The following is a 24,627-nucleotide window of genomic DNA, read 5'->3' as shown; positions in this document are numbered from 1 at the left end:
TAATTATTTTTAATATCTAATTAACCCTTCAATTACTACTTTAGTTACACTTTGTATGGGTTAATTATGGTTGAACAATTTAAGTGATTGTTCTATGAAGGAAAACGTTTAGATTAGATTAGATTAGCTAGACTTTACTAATCTTTCTGGAGATATCCTTTGGGTTTCCATTACAAAGCAGAAGATAGTTTTAATAAAATCATGAACGAGAACAAAGCACAAATAAAAAGAACAAAGTGCAAATATAAAGAACTTGGACCTAAGGAAATAACACAAAGAAAATCATACAAAGATTACTGAGATAAGTAAATATTGAGTTTCAAATATGACTTAAATTGAAGTTCAAGTTTAAAAATGCATTAAAAGATTATTGACCAATAGCTGCTTTTGAACTATTTCACATGTTTAAATAAGCTTGTTTTGTTATTTTAACTCCGGGTATGTCCGTGTAAATATTCCTTCATCCAGGTCATGGTTTATCCAAGTGGTTCCAAAGTGAGTCAACTGTACTGTGTAGAGTTTCAGGAAGAAAGGAACAGATGAAGCTTCTTTAATAAGGGGTGAAACGTCTTCCTGAAACTCTACACAGTACAGTTGACTCGCTTTGGAACCACTTTGTTTACTCATGGGGCCTCATGTACAAAGAAGTGTTTGTGGATTTTCGACTAAAAACCGTCGCACACTCAGATTAAGAAAATGGTTCAAAAATATTCAGATGTATGAATCTGCGCGTGCACACAAATACAAGCACTTTCTTTGTACATCTCAATAAACGTCTAATTAATTTCAGCCTTTCCATGCCCTCATTTACATATTTTAAATCCTATTTAAATGAACCAGAGTCTGTGATTTTTCTCTCAGTTTATTTTTGTTCATTTAAAAACATTGCTGACATGGATCACATACTTAAATTTTAAATTAGTGCAGACAACTCCGGTGTTAATGTTTATATTTTAAATACATGGTTATTAAGGCAAATACTTAATTAACAAAGACGATCAGGGGCTTATTTTAAACATCTTTAAATGTAGTTTAACAAGAATAAAACTGTAAATCAGTAACTTAAAGCGCCGAGTAGTAATGATGATGATTATGATGATGATGATGAGGAAACAATTCAACGTAATGAAACAGTTCTAACTAGTATTGAAGTGTTTTCTTACTCAAGGCAAGCATTTGAAACCCCTGGATAACTGCCTCTCGCCCTATGTAGCTGGGATAGCGTTATCTCCCCATGAAAACAATGCTTTATGAAATTAAAATCTTCCTCTTTCTTCTTCTTCTTCTTCTTCCAGGTCTACGTAAATAGACGGAGGTCAACGGCAACAATGGCTGTTCGTACCGGAGACTTCTGCTGTGCTTGGACTTGTCGGACATTCCAGCTCCTTTTTCATTTGTCTTTAATTGTGTGGTTCACTGGTGAACGTCCACGCCAGCGATCCGGACTCTTCATCAACGTTTGTCTAATCACGAAGCGCAAATATTCTGGGGTTTTGTTTGTTTTTTCCACCGCCGTACCGAAGGTGGTTTACTGTGATATCGCCCATGATTGTAGAGTGTCTCTGCGAGAGTGACCCGAGCACTCCCAGCATTCCCTGCTCTCTGTGATTTAGGATGTTTGTTGCTCATTTAGATCAGATCTTTGGCTGGAGGCTTGATTTTTTTCTAGTGTTTGGTTTGTGGAATCGGCCGTTGTGTGGCCCGTTTACTTTTGTTCGGGGGGGAAACTCCCTGCACATAAATACACAAGCAGGAAGTGGCCAGAGGAGGGATGGAGTGACAAAAATAGAAAAATGTAAATAGCCAAAAAAACATGATTTACGAGAACACAAAAGTTGATTATTGTGGCTATTGTTTTATTTGTTTTTTTTAACCAAATAGTCTCTTCTGTTTTATCCACATCCTGTAATACTACTGATGGAGACAACTGAGGCCAGTTTATATTTAACTTAAAAATGGAGTTTAAAAAACGCTGTGAAGTTCGGTGTTTAAAACTGTTTAAAGTTTAAACCCCTGATCTTATGTTCAAGATCAATGCGGATCTAAAAACCTGAACCGGAATCGTCGCCTTCTCATTTTTAGGGCGTTCGGGTCAGATCCCGTTTTGCCTTCTGCTGTTGTTGTGACTCGTGGCCGCCCTCTAGCGGTCACGGACGCTGTTTTCCCAAAAAAAGAAATCCTCGTTCTTTGACTTTTTCTGTTTTTTTTTAATTGATCGTGAAGTTTACAAACTTCCAACTGGAACACACGACACCTCGCATTGTACATAACGAGTGTTATAATCAGTAACCAATGACACTAAAAAATAACTAGTCTTCCTCTCAGTGCAATATAACCTCAACATTATCTCCTTTGAACCAGGATTGGTTTGTTATAAATACGCTGCTGTCCATAAAGATGGCGCAGCACTGTCAATATATATTTTTGTTTTTACGTTTTCATGTGATCCGTTGTAATCCGTTTGTGTTCAACCTGTTGTGTGTCGTGTTCATGTAAATAGATCTTTAATTAAAAAAATAAGAAAGTAGTCTTTTCTAATTGTTTTTTTTATTTCTAAACTGCATATGGATGGATATAAAGTAGCTTTTATAAGTGTTTCCTGAATAAGGTGATTGAATGTATTTTTTTGGAGGATTTATAGTCGTTTTAATTGCATTTTATTTTCCAACTGTTGCTTTATAATCAAAACTCATTGAGCAACTGTTGAATATTTTTATTTAAATATGAAGGTTTGTTAAATAAACCGCACTCTGGCACGGCAGCCTCAGGACATGAAGGCTCGGACGCTGCCCCGGATCACGGCCCTGCAGATGGGACAGTGGCGGAGGCTGGCCGCGCAGTCGCCGCACACCACCAGGTGGCCGCAGGGGATGAAGACGATGGACACCAGCTTGTCCATGCACACCTTGCAGGTCCTCTCCTCCTGCAGCTGCCTCAGAAGCTCCTCCGGACTGTGGTCCTTCACTTTGAAAGAGACTTGGGATCGTCAGCATCTCCATAAAGCGTGACACAAAACAGTGACCTCTGACCTTTCTCCTTGGCGGATATGTGCGTCTCCGTACCGCCGGTGCTGGATCCCTGTCTCACCTCTGACTCTGCAAACGCGACATGACAATGAAACGCTTGACCGGAGCGTCTCGGTCCGTCGGCTCTGGTGTCACCTCTGCTCTGTGATGTTCCGTCGCCGTCCTCCTCCTCCTCGGCCTGCAGCACGTCGGAGACCAGGTCGGACACGCTGGTGTAGTGCTGACCTGTCAACAGGTACTTGGTCTGGACCAGGCTCTCCACCAGACCCACTTCAAAGCCCATCTGCAGGACGGTCTGCACCACTGGAGAGAGCATCGCGGACGACGCCGCCAGGCTTCCAACCACCCCTGAAACTACAGAGCAACTACGATGTCATGTCATTTTTACCCTTGTTATAACATTTCTAACAGTTGATAAAAGTTTTTTTTTTCATTTGGAGATTTAAATTTTTGGATTATAATCTTATAAATATTGTTATTGACCAGCTAAACTAGCAAGTATAGCATTCCGTCGACATAGTTGCTTTAAAATACAGAAATTAAAGTGCATTTTGGTTAATTATTTAATACTAATAATAATGATTCATTTTATTTATAAGCCATGGTTTAAAACACACAAGGACACCATAACCAGACAAATAATAAAACAATGAAAAAAGACAGTAACACAGAAGTTCTAATAGTTATACAAATAAATAAGAAATACAAAAGTTAAACATTTTTTAATAATTATTTCTGTCTGAAATATGCTTTTTTTCCTTCCAAGGTAACATAAGCCTGCGACAAGTCATCTAAAAACTCTAAAAAGGGTAAACAAAAACTCTATGTGGGTCCATCATGTTGTGAGGAAACAAGTCAAGGGCTTCCACTGATTCAGCCTTTTTAGTGAGATGATTTTTTTTTTTTTTTTGCTGGTCGTGCTATTTTACTTTACAGTTTTTCTGATGGCAACATTATTTCTATATACATGTTTTTTTTATTTTAATTTAAAGAACAAAAAAACAACCCTATAATATCTGGCATATTTTAATGGTATGATTACATTATTTTGTTAAGTAAATGATACTTTTGATTGAATATATTAGGTGTACACAGGTAAACAGGGGAATTTTTACTTTTGATAATGACAAAACAAGTTGTTAAACCCTATAATTAAGTGTTTTGGGAGGACAAGAGTAAGACACTATTTTGGTCTCCAGGTCATTGTTCAAAATTATTTCATTAACATTTAAATCTAAACTAAAAACACACCTGTTCTGTTTTGTATACCCCCGATAATCTTGATTTACTCTGACTGCCGTTTCATGATTTTAATCATACAAATTCTATGCCGTTTTTTTCACGTTTTAATTTCATTAATACCATATACCAAATACCACATTGACAACTCTTACCATTTCTCAAGCCGACCTCTCTGTCGGATGAAGTTTGCGACTCGCCCTGTCAGATAAATTCATGGGATTATTTAACAACCTTCAAACATTTCCTCAAGAGTCTCACCTCAGTCTCTCCCATGTGGAAATGAGTGTCTTGGATGTTGCTGATATAATCCTGCCCCCTCTCCTGAATTAAAAACTCACACCTGAGGAATAATGTGTGTACACAGGAAATTAAAAACATGGACATTCCCAGAGGGGCCAACATTATATTGTGTGACTGTCATGAGGAGCGGTCAAGCCAAAAAGATGTTTCAAAAAAGAAGAAAACAAAGCTTTGTTATGATGGAAAAAAAGAGAAATATCGCAAGTTTTCTTTTATGATACTGTGTTGATATTTAACAGCACTTTATCGATTTTTAATGTTTCATTTTAATTTATTTTTTTACATTTCTTATGGCTTTCAAATAATAATGCATTTTATTATTCAACAAAATTAAAGTAGAATTTTAACAAGTTCTAAGTGTTTCGGAAATAATTATTTTAAATGTATTTTCGGGTCATTTTCATCGCTAATACTCCAGCTAAAGAAACGTAGAAGAGAAATGAGTTAATAAATTCAATCTTGCGAGATCCCGGTGATGACTGGGGACAAGAGGATACAGTGAACTCCATCTGCTTTTAAAGCTTATTTTTGTGCATAGTTTGGTCTTGAAACAAACATTTACGACTTTAAGAGTCATGCGGTCTCTTGATTCTGCAATGCCAAGTACTCGGACAATACTACAAATAAATCCTAGTTTATATAATATTGCAGTATATCGTATTGCTGCCTCTGTATCATGATACACATTGTATCGCTGGATTCTTTCCTAGACTCTTACTCCTAAATATTACATCATCTATTTAACTCTAATTCTGGTACACATATCTGTGTAGTTTATATATGTTCTACGGTTACCGTGGAAACCATTTGGCATGTTCCTGCCAGGGGTCATCTCCTGGCTCCCAGTTCCGCAGCCCACCATCACAGTAGAAGCATTTCACGTTGTCAGCGTGACCTGTTTAAAAACATTTATTTTTTACAAGAAAAGAAAGTGGAATATTATTACTATTTAAGAGTTTAAAAATAAAATAAAACTTTTGAATGAACACCTGTGGAAGTATTTGGGGTTACTTAAACGTCACTTTCCGTGATCATGACTGCGGCTATTGTCGAGGGTTTTCTTTTCAAAACATGCTGACTCAGCAGGACCATTGAGGCCTGACAAAAACAGGTCACTCTGGCAGTCACTGGGTCAGTGCTGAATGTTGCGCGGATAAGGCAGGATGAAAAATAATGAGTGTAGTAACACATACCTGTGTAGAAGAATCCGGCTCTGGCGAGGACATCCGGCTGGACTGAGGCCTCTGTGGGCCAGTTGTGGAAGGTGGTCAGGCGAGAATCCTCGGCCTCGAGCTCCGGGTAGACCGCCTGCACCCCCGAGCCCTGGTCGTCGATGGTCAGCCGCTGAAGGTGGGTCAACAGCTGGCCGTCCACCAGATCGGAAGGCCCGGCCTGGAGAGGAATATTCCCGACGTCCCGACCCATAATGAAGCTGCAGACGGGGAAGTGCCTCTTGTGCTCGGCGGCCGGTCTGTCCCCGCTCACCCAACATCTCAGGATCCCACCGCAGCAGAAACACTGGACCGTATCCACCGGGCCCAGGAAGAAGAACCCGGCTCTGGCGAGGTCTCCAGATGTGACGGGGGCATCCGGAGGCCAGCTGTGATAAGTTCGAAGCCTCTCGTCCTCCGTTCTCATCCGAGGCTCCTCCAGGATGTAAAGCAGGGGGCTCCTGTCATCCATCACTCTCTGGCTTAAAGGTACTCCTTTCTCTTCTGGTCCTGTGAGGGTCATCACTTTTGTGGTCCATAGTAGAGACACACTGAAGCCGAGTTCAGCTCAGCAGGTGAATACATATCATCAGCTGTTGGAGGCTGCGACGCCACCTACAGGAAACACATTCCAGAAAAGACTCCAAATGCTGGAACCTCTGGCTCATTGATACTTTACAAAATAAAAGACCAACACAGCAAAAAAAAAAAATAGATATAAACTCTTATTTAGCGGAATAGTGTTAAAGATTAGTGACAATGAGGCAATTTAATCCATCTCTTTTGATTTTAAGAACATAATTCTCTTAAACTGAGCATTGTTTGGTTGTTAAAGCTTGATCTGTGAAGGGCACATTACAAATAAAGCTCACTAAAGTACTTACTTACTTAAATTAATTTAAAAAGTATTGTGCGTATTCATTGTAATTGGTAGTTTAATGCTTTTCATTGGGACTGGTTGGATAATATCTTGGAAATAGTTCTAAACAATGGAATGAAACAAACAAATAAACAGCATTATTCATCTTATTGGATTAAGATTTTCTCCTACTTACACTTTTAAATTTATTTTTCTGTTTCTTAAACGTTATTATCTTTTGTCCCTTTGCACTCTATCATCTCCATAGTGGAAAACGTTTCCTCTGCATTGTTTGCCTGGTACATGTGAAAAAAAAAACAACTGACAATAAAGCGGACATTAAGCTTAAAAACAAAACTTGCAAATAGTTTAGTTTTTGCAATGTAACCTGTCGTGTTGCTGACCCACATAAGGCTCAAAGTAACATTTTAGAACTGTCTATTTTGAAGATTGGAATCTAAATCCCATGAATCAAAATAAAACATGACTTGACAATATGACTTGAGCTATGCACTATTTAAAACATTATGTATTTATTCTATTTATAACATATTGCACTATTTTTAACTTATTTATATTTATACTTTTATAAAAAAATATTATTATATGCAATATTTAAAACGGTATTTATTCATTCTGTTTATACTATATTGCAGTATTTTTAACTTATTCATATTTATATTTTCACTGCTGTCACTCTAATTCTAAAACGGACAGGAAACATTTATTATGACAGGAAAAAAACAACGTTTTTTAAAAAGAAAAAAAGATTGTAATTCGACCAACTTTAGATTAGATGTTTATTTAGTATATTACTTCTTTTTTTTTAAATCACTGTAACTTTTAGAAAACGCATTTTTTATGAAACCAATGGAGCGTTTAAACCGCGGCCCCCTGGCGGTGAGCGCGTGATCTGCAGCGGTGCCTCAAAGCCCGGATGGAGCGGCCATTGGGGAAGTGTACAGGGTTGTAAACGTTACTGAGGGGGTCTCTCTCTGGAATTAAAAAGTGACTATAGACGATAGGGATTATCCGGACTGGGACAGAAAAACCCCTCACGGTGACATCCTCCTCCAATCAAAGATCCAGCGTACGGACTTGGCTGCTGTCGGATCTGTGGAGGCGAGAAGTGTTGGAAGTACTGTGCTAGCATCTGTGCTAGCATCTGGTGCTAAAGCGGCGCTGCTAAGCGTCTCGAGCTGGGAACTTTGCTTTTCTAACATCACAGGGATTTTTGAGATCCGGTCACAAGCTCAGGCTCTGTGAGAATCCAAGGGAGCTGCTTCATGAATTATGTCTACCACAAGCATTGACCCTCAGGTAGGAACAAAAAAAAAAATAAGGACGGAGCCTCGCTCAGGAGCTGCCGGGCTAACGCTGCTGCTCGGAAGTGCTAGCGCGTTGCTAACGGGTGGCCGCCGGTGAATGACGCCAAGAAGTTGGATTCATTTAGTAAAATAACGCGACGTATAAAGTCGGAAACCGCTGGAAATCTAGTCTAAACCGCACTGGGTTCGAAATTGTATCCGAAACGATAAATAAAGACAACGACGTAGCAGTAAAAAAAAAAGACTCCCTGTGGCAGAAGTGATAGCATCAGAAAAAGCTAAAGCTAACTCGCTTCGCAAAAAAAACCGCAAATACAATTAAAACCGTCCGAGGATTGTTCGTATCGAATGTCGTGCATAACATCCGTGGAAATAACGGCAACGATGCATTTATTTTCTCGATCTAAACGAGGCTTCGCGAGCTCGCCTATTACGTGAATGAATGCTAACGTTCAGTTTATTAACCATAAAACGCGAACTAAACGCTTAGATCGTGCGGGTCTGTCGTAATGTCTTCGTAATAACGACGTGTTTTTTTTTACAGTCACCGATCGCCGATGGTGGCTGGTAGTCACTCCAGTTTCCTTCATGTTTAAAACAAAAAAATGTTGTCGAGTTCGGTGTGTGTTGGATCACATGTTGACCATCATCCTTTCTTGTCTTTTCATGGGTCTGTGTGGATGCAGAGATCAAAGGGACAAGCGTCTAAAGGTGAGATTTAACAGTCATTCAAGTCACAAAATGATCCTTATTATCTCCTTGTTATCGAAGATCCGGACAATGTACCACTATTTTTTGCTGTTTGTGCAATGGCTTTTACATATCTGGGAATCTGGATTGGTGTTTATATAATACCAGTAGATCCAGAGATTCATTTTATCTAGTATTTAGTATGTACGTCCTGTAATATATTGATTTTTTAAAGGTTTATCTCTTCTATACATTGCTTAGATGTGGCGATAATGTCTCACTATTTCTTCCATCTCAAAGGAAGGTTTCTGAGATATAATTTAGTCAGTATCTCATAATAAAACAAATAATATTCAGCATTTGTTGCCCTCCTGTTGATGGTAACGTTTAAGAAAAAACATTTATTGTGTTTTTTTTATACTCATGAGTATGTACTTGCTCGAAATTTGTATATTACACCACTGATGACAAAAACACACAACTGATATTAACAATGAACTTAAACTCACTGTGAAATATATGACATAATAGATGATGTGATTCTTTTGTTTTGCAGATTATTTGGGTAATCAATCGAATACTCAAATATTTGTAAACAGCTGATGGTTTTAAAGTTACAAATACTTGGCCAATAACATGACATGTTTTTCAACTTTATTTAGCAATATGCTTTACTTTATTGTTTCCGTGACATAGGATGTGTAATTTTAATAGTTTTTTGAGAGAGTACACTTTGGTTTTCCTGGTCTGAAACCGATTCCAGTGGATTTAGTTTAAATAAACACAGATGCTTATTTTCGCACAAATCTCTTCAGTTGTGTCGTTTGGTCGAATTTTCTTCATTGACTCATTGTCCGATCTATTAATTCCGTTTAAAACTAAGTGTTGTTTTTAATTCATTATAGAAATTGAGTGTGACTTTGTTGCTTGAATTGAAATGTGTGCTGCTGCCGTGTGTTCAAATCCTGTGGACAGCAATACTGTAGATACTTTATTTCTGTCAGGGAACAACAAAAAACTCAATATCACAGTCTGTTCTTGCCTGCGGGATGTGAACACAGATGAATCTGTGTGTATAAATGAATGGAAAAATCCCCACCAGGCTTATTGACAATAAAGATTGTTGTATGTCAAGCCATTTTCTTTTCAATTGATCACATGTAATCACATTTACTTTTGAAATGGAATATAAAACACTAGATCTTTTTTTTTATCAGGAGAAATTGATGCATAGCGCTGGAGTGCTTTGATACACTTCTTCGGCCCTCGTCACGGCAGACAGATTTAATTTAAAATACATGAAACATTGCCACTTTATTATGAAAATGTCCAGCACAATTTATCCATTCATTTTTCCTTTATGTCTTCCATGACCCTTTCTTTTTTTAACATCTCAATATTTTCTATACACATTTAAAAGTTAGATACAGTGACTGTGAATTTTTTAATGTACAATATATATTTATTTCAAGTGACACTGCGTACATACCAATGCAAACCGTTAAATTAAAACATGTTTTGAATTTAATTCTGTTCCTACTGTCTTGCTGCAAACTATTTAAATGTTTTGCAGCTATGAAAACTTGTCTCGTTCCCTCCGTTTAACACCAGGAAGTGTGATATCAAATATATTATTCATTAGATAGCGACTTAAGTGGTTTGCCGACCCATATATTTATATAAAAAATAAACCTTTATCAACACCGATGTTGCACAACCTGGTAGAACTCCAGCACTCACAAGACTGAAGAAGGATGCGAGGGACACAATTGCATTATTCATGTGGCAGTATTTTGGGCAGAAGCCCCGTTTCTAAATCAGGAAGCTGTCACAGGACCATAGGTGATTGTTGTTTGAGGAGGATTTACTAGATCTGGTTGTGCTTCCAAAACTCTTATCACTCTGGTATTTTGTGAATAGGCAAAATATTGTTTTGGGCGCCACTAAACTGCTCCAGGAGCAAAGACTAGAGTACATAACGCAGAATATGAACATGATGTCTTTGATAACGTTTGCTATCACGATCCACATCCTGCTTTTTCATTTGGTTTGTCTATTCAATTATGTAAGATATTTTCTGACTTCCTGTTTACAGATGTCACTGAATTCTCTTTTTAGTTTGCTAGGGTGATACTTAAACAATAAATACACATAGTGTACAGCCTTTAGTAGAAGCTGTATCAATGTTTCAATGCTACTTTTTGTTGTTGCAGTGCAAAATGGTTCGCTGCATCAGAAGGAGACTGTCCACGACAATGACTTTGAGCCATATCTTACTGGTCAATCAACTCAGGTAAAGTTCCGTATTTTAATATTAATAAAATGTATTTTTGTTGCTTCTATACAGGAAAGTAGTTTTAATAATCATGTTTGTTGGCTTTAATGGTTCCAGAACAACAGCTACCAGTCCATCACTGACCCATACCTGTCAAGCTACTACGCGCCCTCTATTGGATTTCCGTACCCTCTCAGTGAGGCTCCGTGGTCCACAGGAGGGGACCCTCCGATTCCGTACCTCACCCCATACGGACCCTTGAGCAATGGCGACCATCACTTCATGCCTGACACCGTTTTCGGACAGCCGGGGGGCCTGGGAAGCAGCATCTACCCCCACAGGTTTAATTTTTTCCCTGAAAATCCCGCCTTCTCTGCTTGGGGCACCAGCGGCTCCCAGGGCCAGCAGACTCAAAATTCGGCGTACGGGGGCAGCTACAGTTACCCCCCCAGCTCCCTGGGCGGCACCCTGGTGCCGGATGGTCAGACTGGCTTTCACAGTGACACCCTGAATAAAGCCCCCGGCATGAACAGCCTGGAGCAAGGCATGGTCGGTTTGAAGATCGGTGGTGACGTCACGGGCCAGGGGTCAGGGGTCAAGGCGGTGGGGTCGGTGATCGGCGGCCCGCCGGTGGCCGCCACGGGCAACGGGGCCACGCCCATCGGCATGCCGCCGCCCAAGCCCACCTCCTGGGCGGCCATCGCCAGCAAACCAGCCAAACCTCAGCAGCTGAAGGCGAAGGTGAAGCCTGGAATGCCCAATCCAGGGGGCGCTCTCCCTCCGCCCCCCATCAAACACAACATGAACATTGGCACCTGGGACAAGGGGCCTGTGACGAAAGTAGCCACGGCTCCCATGCAGCAACAGCAGCAGGCTCTCGGTATGCCTCACGCCATGCATCAGCCCCCCATGCAGCAAGGACCCATGCAGCCCCCCCCTCAGTCTTTGGTGCAGCCCCAGATGCAGCCTATGGCCTTACAACCCCAGCACCACCAGCATCATCAGCCCCTGCCTCAGTCTTATCAAAACCACGGCCAACCCCCGCAACCCCAGACCCGCTGGGTCGCCCCTCGCAACCGGAACCAAGGCTACGGGCAGGGAGGGATGGGCCCGGACAACGGCATCATGGGGATGGTCGGCGGCGGGAACGGCGGGCCCTCGAATTCTGTGAACCAGGGACCTGGCGCAGAGTCTCACCCGGTGCTGGAGAAGCTGCGAGCCGCTCACAGCTACAACCCCAAGGAGTTTGAGTGGAACCTGAAGAACGGCCGCGTGTTCATCATCAAGAGCTACTCCGAGGACGACATCCACCGCTCCATCAAGTACTCCATCTGGTGCAGCACCGAGCACGGAAACAAGCGGCTGGACTCGGCCTTCCGGGCCATGAACGGCAAAGGCCCGGTCTACCTGCTCTACAGCGTTAACGGCAGCGGGCATTTTTGCGGCGTGGCGGAGATGCGTTCACCCGTGGACTATGGCACCAGTGCAGGCGTCTGGGCTCAGGACAAGTGGAAGGGCAAATTCGACGTGGACTGGTTGTTTGTTAAGGACGTGCCTAATAGCCAACTGCGCCATATCCGACTGGAGAACAACGACAACAAGCCGGTGACCAACTCCCGCGACACCCAGGAGGTCCCCCTGGAGAAGGCCAAGCAGGTGCTGAAGATCATCGCCACCTACAAACACACCACCTCCATCTTTGATGACTTCTCCCACTACGAGAAGAGGCAGGAAGAGGAGGAGGAAGTGCGCAAGGTGGGTCCCCATTTTTCATAACGTCCTTTTTTTTTCTCGCTGCGATACTTAATCTGTTCTCCCCCTTTATTTGCCTCAGACCTTTGAACCTCCTCAAATACAGAGCCGTTCACGGTTGGATCAGGTAAATTACTTTTTTTATTGTCAACAAAAATGTCTATTTAATACTATATTATTGATATTATTATTGTTCTCTGTCTAACTGCTGCTTCTCCTTCCATCCATTCAGGAGCGCCAAAACAGGAGTAAACAATAGAAGACATTTATCCTTGGCTTGATCAACAGTTACACTAGGACTTTTGATTTAAAGAGACGGAACATGAAAATGCAACCAAGCCCTTCATTTTTTTTTTTTTTCATTTTCTATTCAACGGGGGAAAAAATCTCTGCCATTGTCAAGACTCATTTTTCGCCCCATGGTCCGCCCACCTCTTGTGCAGGGAAAACAAGCTGAGTTAATGTCTCACCGGTCACCGCTTCACTCTTTAGTTATTCTTTTTTTTTCTTCTCCCCGCATCCAGAACTCTTCTCTCACCAGACTGGTCCCCCCCTCACCCCCTTCCCCTCAGTCTCCTCTTTCCAACTGAATCAGGGTTTGACTGCACCATGGAGAATTAAAATATATATATACAGTATATCTGCCACTTTATATTTCAGTACAATCAGGAACATTTGTGTCCTGCCTCTATTTGTCCACTAGGGGGCGGCATCGCCATGCTTCAGAGGTAAAACTGTGCCAACAGGGTTGGAGGATCCAAAAGGCCCAAAGTCGGACTTGGAACTGTGCGAAGCTAAAACTTCAATGGTTTATCTATTTTTCATTCAGATTGATAAAGTATCTATTTTTTGGCTTACTACTGACAGTTTTCATTTCAGAAACCTCTCTTCTGGAGCCTTAATGTTTTTTTTTTTTCGTTGTCCTAATTATTGATGAATACTCAACCAACAACAACAACAACAAAAAAAAAACAAAACTGCTAGAACAGTGACACTGCTGGAGAAATCAGGGATAGTGTGAAGTCACACGGGACATTTCGGAGGAGTCGTCGCAAAAGGCCTCTGAGAAAGAACTGACAAAACCGAACTCACCGTTTAGATCAAAAAATTGTACTGTTGACACGGTTCACAGCCCTCCGCTTCTGCGCTCTTGTTGTGTTTTTCTTTTTCTTTTTTTTTTCGTCGAGAAGGGATTTATTTCGCGATTTGGATCAGGAGATTCTGCCTGTTGAAAAAAACTGGTTTGAGAGAATTGTCGCATCTGCCATTTTAAATTGTTTTACAATCAGAATGATGTGTCCATGTAAAGTGCTGATGATTAATTACGTTGCTCAGAAAAATGGGGGGAGGGGTTAACATATTTGTCATTCTGTCTCAATCCTCGGTTCTTATTTACTTTTCTTTGAATTTGGATTGTTTTGCTATCATGTTGGTCGTAATGCTAAGCTTTAACGTAGGAGCCTATATATTAATGGAGAAAGCCTAAAAAATGTATAACCTTAATAATTACTGTAACTGATTTAATATCGAGAAAGAAAAAAATAAGAATTACATGTGGTTTCTGTGTGTTTTTTTTGGTTGTTACATGACAAAAAAAAATGACTTCAGAATGAGGATTGTTTGAGTGGTTTCACGTATATGTTGATGCTAAAAGGAAACATTTTCGTTGTCTGAATATGAGTGTAGATGTTAAAGGTCTTTGGTTGGAAGTGTCCTCTCATCTCTTGTTCTCCTCGTTCAAACCAAAAGAAATTTGGAAAAAAAACAAACCAAAACCAGTTGGTTTTCCACCTTTTCGGGTCTGTTAACAGTGTCACTAGATGGAAGTATTTCAGGGGGTCACCGTGATACAGAAGTGGATGTCTCATTTATTTTTGAGGGATTATCTCTGTGATGGCATTTTCTTAAAAACTCCGACAACATCCAAATATGCACACCTTTAAATATATTTTCATTAAAAGCATATCTGTACCCGAAATGTTATCAACAGCTAAACTCTTATAATAATTTGTGCTTTGCTGATCTTTCCTCATTTCTAAAAAAAAAAAAAAATCAGCTTAATTTACGTGCACGTCCAGGTAAAAACCTGAGAGAAGATTAATGATGTATACTATTGAAGAATAATTATCTTAGAGACCATCGTTGTAGTGGGTACATCAACTTGTCCAACAGATATATCTTGGTTTTTAATTATTAAAATCAAGCCTTAATAAAGTGTCAAAAATGTGTCTTGATCTCATTCATTCAAGGAGTGAAGTCTGTGAATTTCGTTTTTTTTGGTTCTCGACACATTGACAGGTGTTTATTAACGGGAGCTCTCCGTGGTGCTGATGCCTAATACTGGACCTTCACGCTCAGCAAACTTTAGTGTTTTATTTCTGCTTCCAGGAGGTGAATTATTACTTATTCCTATAAAAGTCGACACACAAGCTGGAAAAGGAATGCAAACATAGAGAAGAGTCATGAATAAAAAGCTTTATTGAAGGTTGGATTACATTGCAGACAAAACAAATGTAGAAATAAAAAATTGATCGTACACTTTTTTTCTTTCGTTTCGAAAGGCAGTATTGATTATCAAAGCATTGACAATGAAGGCAGCAGATGCATAGCAAACAAACAAATTGCACATTGAAAAAAAGAAGTTTACACAAAATCAGGATCAGAAAACGTTTGGTGGTTGAAGGCTCTAGTTCGTATGTTGTCGCCACATTCTAGTCGTCTTATTTTCGACTTATTTGATTCCCTGTGTGGAATTGAATTCGCATGTTGACAAATTAATAAAAACAGTAAATAACTTGAATCAGACAAAATAAATCCTAGTTATGGGCTTACTTCCACACATCAATGTCACCCTGAAAAGAACGCCAGTCGCAAATGCTCCATTTAGAAATGACTAGTCTGTCATTTGTTGTAATAATTAAAATCTAAGTACCGAATATTCGAGTTTTCATCCAAAAAAAGCAGTTTTATACCTTTCAAAAGATTGCATTGGAGCGCGAGTTGATTCGGAGCAGGGACAGAGGTTGGCCTGCAGATGGCGGTAAATCACCACTAAATAACCACGCAGTTCCATCTTCCTCCTCCCCGCGCCTCGCCGTCCGCATTGAACGCTGCAGGCCTGAGGTTGGACCACTATGGTGCTGGCCTACTTTTGAAATATTGTACCATCGAGTGACTCGGATTAGGGACGTTTTGGGAAAAATAAAAACCCTCCAAACTCAAAAGAAACAAGTAGAAAGAAAAACGCGCATTAATAATAAACGGATCGCGTTTTAATTGGTGGACCGCAATCGATCAAAGTACGCATTGCACCCACCTGATCAAAGCAACGCGCGCACGCGCCCGGGCGTGCACTGACAGTTTTACACGGGTGGCTACGGTGGCCCTCCGGGGCCCTCTCTGTCCCCAGCCGAACGGAACCCGCGGTACCACACGATGCAGAGTGGATCCCTCTCTTGGCATTCACCGCGTGCCTTAATTGTTTGGACATTAAATCAAGGTCCGCTGTGAACACGCAGAGTGACAACCCTTCACGAATGCAGTCTTTGCTTCTTCTTCTTTTTTTTTTTTTTTTTTTTTTTGCGCGCACTCGAAGCGCATTTTGGAGCAAACAAAAGCGCGTCCCCGCTCTCCGCTGCGCCTGTGTTGGTGTTTGCACGGAATATTGATATCACTGCGCCACTGTTGCAACCGGTGAACGCACCACGAAGAAAAAAAAAAAAAAAAAAAACACCAAAAAAAAAAAAAAGATTATTATTTTTTTTGTTTACCGCAGCGTTTTGCGCGCTTTTTCTACCGGCAGGTGAGCTCGCGCTGAGGCGACATCTCATTGTCCTCCCGCATCCAAAAATGTCCTCATCCGTACATCCCACTGAGGAGCTCCTGGTCCACGGGTCCATCGACGCCCCTCGAAGGAGAAATAAAAACGCGCGATGCCTCTTCTCTCTACTCTTTCATCTCACCCCCCTTTTTTTGCGCACTATCACGCCATTTCTCCTGAATAAAAATAGACGCTTCTTGACTCCAATTGGCTCCTTCCGCCGCCGCCGTATCAGTTCCGTTTCGGATCTTGTGACCCATTTAAAGTCAGAATCCAGTCGGTTCGGTTGCCCTCTCTGCCGGGCTTGTGTGATCCTCTGCCTCCCGGATTAGTGCGCCCCACTCTTCCTATCCTAGACAATTGCGAGTCTCTGCTGATTGGACTTCAGCGCAAGAGGATTACATGGGCGCACGGTGACGTCATGGGCCGACCCCCACCACCACTACACCAACTACCCAACCCCCCCACCCCCCTCGTCTCCATTAAAACCAAATCCTCATCAGCTCCAAATGTCCTTGAAACAACCGGCCTGACTTATTCGGAGTTAACATCCTTTTAGTTGCATCACCACCTGCCACCCGGTCCACGAGTAAATATGGCACCGGTCAGATGGTCCACCTCCCTGCTCCACGAATCAAGTGTATACACTGCAGAACACGCTGTTCGCGCACTTTACCAGCAGAGATGACGGTTTAAAAAATCATCATGCTGATTCTAAAACATGTCATCATAATAGATGAAGGCTATTAAATACAAATTATATTATATATTTTTTTGTAAATGCGTAATATATATACATATATAAAAGGAAATTGTATATTTTCAGTTTACATTTATCTCATGCTTTGCATACAAATGTGTACTGTAAAGATATTACAATAATAATAACAGAAGTAGGGACAGTTCTTATTGTTAAATATTATGAAAGAAATACTAATAGAATCTTAAGTCAAAATCATGAGGATGAATATTATTATAATGTTCATGTCCTTATGTAGTAATTCAAAGATAGTAAAGAAATTATGTTTTATTTTGAGAGGGAATTCTATCAAAATAAAATTCAAGTTTGCAATATAATGCAATGTATATTAATATATAGCATCACATTCTATTATTATTTAAACACTAACCAATATATAATTTGAAAGCAGTGTTAATGGGGAGGGGGGGTGGGCACGCTATGCTCTGTGCCCAAGGCATCTGAAATGACTCAAAGCAGCACTGGATTCACATTTACTCATCCTCACCGCCATTTTAATTTACAGTGGCCGATAATTCCAGATTCTCAACACCATCTATTGCATGATTTTTAACTTGTTTTTTTTATGGTAAATTATTTACTGAATTCCAATGTAAATAACTGAATTAAAAGTACTGTTAGCTCAAGATAGCAATACAGGAGACGCTGGACACTTGTGCCTGCCCAGGGCCTTGAAATGATTAAAACCAGCCCTGCTCAGCGCCATTTTATTTTTGTATTCTCAAGAGCAACATGCTTCAGATAAATATATAAGTTTAATGGCAAATTTAAAATCGGACTTTTAAACCGTCTTTTTGTATTCGGAATCCTATGCATGGTTGCACTAGCAAGCTCGTGTTTGATGGTGTTTCAATGCGCAACAATATATACTTAAATATTAAATGACTGAATTAACAGAATACGTCTCATTTTGTGAAGTATTAAGATGTTGTTTTAAACCTATAGATTGTGGATGATCCATCTCCTGCTGCAGCGTGAACAAAGAGATGCAGAGGAGGAACCTCCTGCACGTTCTTTACCGTAACTCCACCTATAGACACGCAAATGTTGCCTAACAAGAAGCAAATACACAGCAACAGCAACAAAAAAAAACCTGCACGTGAACGCGTCCTGCCATCTTGATTCACGCACTGAGGCCTGGTCTTCACCCTTAAGAAGATGGAATTCTGTCCAGTGTTATAAATCCACTTTGCTCTCTTCCATCCGTGGCTCCTCCGTCTTCTCCCCTGCGGTCTGTTCTTCGAGCAGAAACGCGGTTAACTATTACATTTTTGGCCGACAAAAAAAAAAAAAGAAAAAGGAAAAATCCTCCTTCAGTGTCAGTGGTGCAGCAGCAGCGATGCAGGGTTGAAGTGCAGCAGCTCTTGTGAGAGCGGCCTCCACAGAATGAAGGGGGGAGTTGTCCCTGTGCATTACAATGACATCCAGGCCCCCATTCATTCACACACTGTCTAACGGTCTTTGGACGGCAAATGCACCCCCATCGGGGGGTCGTAGCCCCCCTCATTACACCACCTACAATAGCCCCAACAAAAGGGGAGAAGCAGAGTCGGCCCCAGTTGTGCGGAGCTGCGGCCCCTGCACTTCTGGGGGAAAAAAAAGAAGAAAAAAAAGCTTGAGCTGCTTTTATAGTTGGATTTTAAATAAATATCTTAAAATAGAACGATTCCCAACATCCGCGTTTGCTCATTTTTTTTGCAATAAAAAACAAAGTGACACCCACGACGAGTATATAACACAAGTTAATAAACAGTTGAAAATATTAAGCGTGACGTTGTCGAGCTGGGAAAAAAGACAGTTGGATAAAAACAGATGCAGAATAAAATGGCGATTTTTCAAGATTTGAAATACATTTTTTTTTTGCAGCCAGAGTATTTTTTATTTATATATTTTATTCCAATGACCAATATTTAGCTAGTAGATTTATTTAACGAACAAAAGTATGTTTTAAAATTATAATAATTGCTAAATAAATATATTAAGAAGCGGGTGTGTATTAGTGTTTTTTCCATTATTTTTTTTTACTATTTTATCAATATCCTTATTAAGTCTATTTTTAAAAAATTATAATTATTTTTTTGAATGAAAACACTCGGCCATGTCGAGTCCAGGGGTGAGGAGCCAACTTTCCCATGAAAATCATACCGATTTCCCAAATGCAGTTGAAGGGCCGAGTGGGCACAGCTGGACCCCTTGCTTCAGGTCCACACGGACGGGGGAGAGGAGGGAAGAGGTCAAGCACGGTTGTGCTCGCGCATGCAGGACTCATCCTCTCTGTCGCGACCTCGGCTCTCCCATCATCTTTTTTTTTTCTCAACTCGTCAGGTGTTTTCAAGGTCCGAGCGGAAAAGGGGAAGCGGGTGTGGAGCAGAAGGTGAAGAAGGCTCCATCTTCCTCCCCTCACTTGTCCCCTCCTGATTTGTTTGGAGCATTCGGAGGTGTAATTCTGTAAACACGTCTTAAGTGCGAGGAGCCACAAGGACCCTCCAGCTTTGTGCGCCCGCAGAAAGAGAAAGACGTTGACAAAAGAAGCCATTGTTCCTGCTGAACAATTCAAGAGGCCTAGTAAGCTGTCCTCTGCGATCAGGCGGCGGGCCGCTGATTTCTATGCGAGGGGCCCCCGCCAGGAGAAGAAACGCTAATGTATGGAGCACACACTGATGATGATGATGGAAGGTGCTACTAGCTGTCTGGTGACACACCAGAGCAGGTAACATAAAAAACCCACTCAAATGCATTAAAACAACCAATCGTTATGTTTTAAGGTGCGTCTGCGCATGCTCCAAGACGCAGGAATTACGCCCGAGAAAACCAACTTTAATAATTACGTGCATTAAATCACTTTTTTTTTTTTTTTATAAATTAGAAATTGAAAATACATTAAATAATAAAGCAACACTTAAAGCTAGATCTATTTTAATTACAATAATCTAAATTACTCGGAATATACATATATATATATATTTTTCAAACCACACAATATAATAAAAAATATATATAAACGTGTAGTTTGATAATTGAATCCTAGTAAAAGTAGCAATACATTTTCCCTTTTTTTTAGTACCAGTATACACGTTTTTTACTCATAATAAATACGTGCTATGATCACACGAGTGCATGTAGAGGTTATGTTGATGAAAAACATGTACATTTTCTATTTTTTGTTTCCATTACCTTAAAAAAAATGTTTGTATTCTTACCAGGTCTGAGTTTTTAAATAGCTAACTAATCAACCAAAAAAAGTTCATTTTATTTTATTTTAATTAAATTACAAGTTTCTTGTATTACTGTGAAACATCAGCTAAATCAGATGAAGGAGTCAAAACCTGAATAAACCATAATTGTTTTGATGACTTTGTTGACTCACAAAGTCATTGACTCACATCTGCAATTATAATTAGTTGATAAATATGATTGAAATTACCCAAATGTCTGATTTGAAAATCGACTTTAGGACACACACACACACACACACAACTAAACACACACACACACATTAATAACACAGAGACACTTGAGCATCAGTCTGCCACTTTATCTGATTATAATTGTGAAGCGTTTCATTGATCCTGGAAGTAGAAGAAGACGAGAAGCACTATTGACCTGCTGCTTGTTTTCACTTGGAGATGAAGTCTAATTAAGCCACACCAAGATGGAGAATATCACCGCTTGTTAATTCACTGCGAGCTTAACCTCATTTCACGCCGCAAATTGTCAAAAAATAGCGTCCACTATTGTCAACCCCGAAGACTTTGCGACATGTCAGAGGTGAGCGGAGTCATCGGGACGACATGCACCTCGTGACACGAATCGCATCGAGTGTGATGAGATGCTCGCACACACACACACACACACACACACACACAAACACACACACACACCTGAAATAATTCATTAGTCGCTGTGACTAAACAAGGCTGTGACTCCTATTTACAGCAAAGTGCTCCTCTGTAATATTTAACCCCTCAATTAACCTGCGCATCCTGCGAACCTTGTTAGTCAGAGATGAAGAAAATACACCCATAATAGTCAAAAGTAATATAACATTATAAATAAAAGTAATAGAAAATATTCAATATACATATGTTAAATGTAAGGAAGCTTACATTTGTATCATCTGGTTTCTAGATGTATCTACCTAAATATTCTTAAATCTACAATATAATCAGAAGAATATTTAATCCTCTGAATACAAGTTGAATTTGGGATTATTAATTTAACCGCATAATCCATATAGTGGGCACCCCCGTGACCCCACCCATCCCCCTTACACTTCTTCCCCCTGCAGATGGGGCAGGCCTCCGTCGAGAGCGTCGGTTTTAGCATACAGCTGTATCCACCACTCGCCGCGACGCGAACTTGTAAAATATCTTCATATTACAAATGTGCTTTACAGCAAAGATTCATAAGATTCTACTCTTTCTTCTTCGCTCTATATAGGATTGACTCGGCGGCTCCGTCTGAAGTAACCGGACGTTCGTATCCGATAAAATATCTGGAGGTCCTGGGCCGAGGTGACGGATCAACTATTGTTTTCCTGCCTCTTATATTTGTACAGTTTGGCGCTCATTGTGTCTGCTGGGTCTTTGTGGTCGTATCTAGGGGGAGCTGTTAAGTCCCCCATAAGAAGATTAGAGATGATTGGTTTTATTGACTGGCCTATGCTGTGGTTATCGTAGGCTTTTGTCCGCCTCTCATTGTTCTTCCCTGCCTCAAACCCAGCACTGATATGAATTTGATATGACAGTAAAGTGCCAATTATGTACGTACATGCGAAGCTCCCTTTTCAGCTCCGCCACAGAAAGATGAGTCCACGTGATAGGCCGACGGAGTTTCTTCGAGGGGTCACCGAAAGGCGTCTTGAGGATAATTTGTGTGTATGTAATTCTTCCAGGTGCTTATAGTTTAATAAACCGCGGAAGCAGCGATGTGATAAAGAGGTGACGCCGATGTCCTTTTTTTTTTTTTCTTTCTTCTTCTTCGTCTCCTCCTAGCTTGTCTGTCATATCCCATCAGCATCACCTGCAGCTGATGGACTGATTATTGAAGGCGAGGTTTGGTCCTGCTCCCACTTTCCTTGCAGATGATTGCGTTTCCACCTCGACTCCCTTTGATTCATTTTCCTCGGAGCGCCATCGCTACATAAAACAGCAACCGTCGTGAAAGGATTAAAAAGAGCTAACACGTCCATATGGTGTCGCGCGGTCACTACATGGGAATCAACATTTAAATAGATATATTTGTCTATAAACACCTTTTTCTAGTGCACGTCAGCCTTTTTTACTCTGGTTCTTTATAGCTTAGCAACATGCTAGCAGCCAAACTGAGGCTAATTGTAACAAAAATTGTATCTCGATGGTGAGTTTGCCAGTAATAATAATACTTCTTAATAGTCTTCCTTCTGCTAAGTTTATATATATAAAAAAAAAAAAAATCTTTTAATCTTTTAGCAGTCTATGTCACAAGCCAAACAAAAGTTAACTACCAAACAGGAAGTCCTTCTTTACCAAACACATTCTATCTTTACTTGTATTGTAAATATCCTCCATACATGTCCCCTATCTAAAACACTGGCTATTTTAAAGGTCACTGTATGTATATGAATCAACTTTGATTTTGAGACCACCGTCCCAAGGGCCATGACACCTGTGACGAAAATCCTAATATATCAAACGGTTTTATTCATATCTCCAATAAAAAACAGGTTTACTTGAAAAGTAAGAATCAAGGTTGCCTCACTGACCTAGTTATTTTTGGTGGTTTAAGTACCTTATCATGTTACATGAACTTATATTTAGTTAGCGGTAGTTGAGCTGTCCATCAAGGGGACTACTTTTCATGTGCTAGAATCTTTAGCTAATATTAAAAACCATACAAATCAAGACAGTAACACGTGTTTATGGTCTAATGCAACTTGTTATTGAGAATTTCCTGTGAGAAGAAAATTCTAATCTATATATTTAGCATTTTCCTCTATTTAAGTTATCATATGATTGTGAAAATTGTGTCCTATGATAGACTGTCAGAAGGCTTTATTTAGGTTTTGTCGTCAGTCTTAGTAACTTATTTAAATCTTCAAATTTTAATCTATATATCTGATTTAATATTGCTTCTGTTGATCGGTATGGACTTCCTTAAGTAATCAATTCAACATCTGAGATTATTTACTGTGTTCACTTGAAAGTTTCAAACAGGAAGTGACTGACAGGAAGTGACATTCAGAGCACATGGTCCTGTTCTTGCTCACCTGCCACATGATCAGTGTCACCTGTCTTTACAAAACATTAAGGTATAAAATGTGTTTAAAGACTTTGTGCTACATTGCACTGAATGATAATCTTAAACAAACCAATGGAATGTTTTTACGTTTTTACCTCCACCATCTTCGTAGAACGTTTTCAAAGAACCATCCTGGACATATTTTGAGGTGAGTACATTATTATCTTTGCCTTCAGCGATTTGTGACTCATCATTCTCACCATTACATCAACAAGTTTTGTGCTTCTTTGATACATTAGTTGAGGCCCGTGAGGTCAGGGTCAAACTATGGTTTCCTTTACGCACTTAACATTCAATTGTTTTATTTGTTTTAGGTCTTTATTTTACTCCTTTTTTTTCTTTTAATAATTAATGTTTTTGAGACTTAATTGTGGCTTTAAAAAACAACAAAATACAAACAAATATTTTGATATTCAATGCTTATATATGTTTCTGCCTACTTAAAGGAAGTTTTTTCTTGCCACTATCACGTGCCACTATTTCTCGAATATAGTCTTACTTCCACTGTAAAGTAAGTAAGAAAGTAAAGGTTATTTCTAAAGCGCCTTTCTAGACCAGGGTCACAAAGTGCTTTAACAATCAAAACCAATACACGGTTAAAATATATGCTTTCAAAGGCCAAGACACATAAGAAAAACACAGTCCTAGAAAATCAGGGAAAACCCCGCACAAATAAAAATGTCTTAAGATGTGCCTTGAGAACTTTGAATTGAATCTACATGGTTAGTGTAATATGTGCTATGACAACAATTGTAGTTCATTTTTCTTAATCAGTTTTATTTTGAAAGTGCCATTACAAAAAGTCCAAGTATTTTAATTTTTTGTAAATTGAGTAAATCCCCAACCTGGTACTGTAACTTGTACTAACATTTCTTAAAAAAAAGAATGATTTTATAAATTAATTTCCACTAATCTGAGAGGTACTTACTATTATTTACAAATATAATATAATATTTACAATAGATGGTACAGGATCTACACGTTGGTCACTTGAAAATAAAAAAAATTGTTGTTAAAATATATCAAAACAAAGTGAAACACACCTCTTTATCAGTGACTATACAGGAAATTCTTTCTATTTGTGT

The 24,627-nt window shown here is 39.9% G+C and overlaps 3 protein-coding genes across 4 annotated transcripts in view; 2 read left to right on the top strand and 1 right to left on the bottom strand.

The window, feature by feature from the left end:
* The window catches only part of LOC148059721 (sodium/potassium-transporting ATPase subunit beta-1-interacting protein 3-like), a 45,430-nt gene extending 42,903 nt beyond the window's left edge, over positions 1 to 2,527 (top strand). For both annotated transcript variants that reach the window (XM_087782054.1, XM_087782053.1), the window contains one exon: positions 1,296 to 2,527. In XM_087782054.1, coding sequence (XP_087638180.1) covers positions 1,296 to 1,309 — 14 coding nt within the window. In that variant the 3' untranslated portion in view covers positions 1,310 to 2,527. The remainder of the gene's footprint in view (positions 1 to 1,295) is intronic.
* Positions 2,528 to 2,698: 171 nt separating this feature from the next.
* On the bottom strand, positions 2,699 to 6,465 carry birc7 (baculoviral IAP repeat containing 7). Its single transcript, XM_087780796.1, has 7 exons — positions 5,762 to 6,465; positions 5,364 to 5,463; positions 4,527 to 4,608; positions 4,421 to 4,466; positions 3,162 to 3,380; positions 3,030 to 3,095; positions 2,699 to 2,964 (listed from the first exon to the last, which is right to left on the bottom strand). The coding sequence occupies exons 1-7, from the start codon at positions 6,300 to 6,302 to the stop codon at positions 2,765 to 2,767; spliced, it is 1,254 nt and encodes a 417-aa protein (XP_087636922.1). The 5' UTR covers positions 6,303 to 6,465; the 3' UTR covers positions 2,699 to 2,764.
* A 1,109-nt stretch (positions 6,466 to 7,574) lies between these two features.
* Positions 7,575 to 13,306, top strand: ythdf1 (YTH N6-methyladenosine RNA binding protein F1). The gene is made up of 6 exons (XM_087780785.1): positions 7,575 to 7,958; positions 8,653 to 8,677; positions 10,870 to 10,949; positions 11,049 to 12,686; positions 12,766 to 12,810; positions 12,916 to 13,306. The coding sequence occupies exons 1-6, from the start codon at positions 7,932 to 7,934 to the stop codon at positions 12,940 to 12,942; spliced, it is 1,842 nt and encodes a 613-aa protein (XP_087636911.1). The 5' UTR covers positions 7,575 to 7,931; the 3' UTR covers positions 12,943 to 13,306.
* The last annotated feature ends 11,321 nt before the right edge of the window (positions 13,307 to 24,627 follow it).

Source organism: Callionymus lyra, chromosome 19 (assembly GCF_982586985.1).
Source record: "Callionymus lyra chromosome 19, fCalLyr1.hap1.1, whole genome shotgun sequence".
Lineage (NCBI taxonomy): Eukaryota > Metazoa > Chordata > Actinopteri > Syngnathiformes > Callionymidae > Callionymus > Callionymus lyra.
This window is presented reverse-complemented; position numbering and strand designations above follow the sequence as displayed.

Bases quoted from the DNA above. Each gene is read 5' to 3' on its own strand.
- birc7 (XM_087780796.1), bottom strand. From the start codon at position 6,302: ATGACCCTCACAGGACCAGAAGAGAAAGGAGTACCTTTAAGCCAGAGA. The intron at 4,467-4,526 runs GTGAGACTCTTG...TTTATCTGACAG, and splicing joins TCCACATGGGAGAGACTGAG to GGCGAGTCGCAAACTTCATC. The intron at 2,965-3,029 runs GTCAGAGGTCAC...TCTCTTTCAAAG, and splicing joins CATATCCGCCAAGGAGAAAG to TGAAGGACCACAGTCCGGAG.
- ythdf1 (XM_087780785.1), top strand. From the start codon at position 7,932: ATGTCTACCACAAGCATTGACCCTCAG. The intron at 10,950-11,048 runs GTAAAGTTCCGT...TAATGGTTCCAG, and splicing joins TTACTGGTCAATCAACTCAG to AACAACAGCTACCAGTCCAT. The intron at 12,687-12,765 runs GTGGGTCCCCAT...TATTTGCCTCAG, and splicing joins AGGAGGAGGAAGTGCGCAAG to ACCTTTGAACCTCCTCAAAT.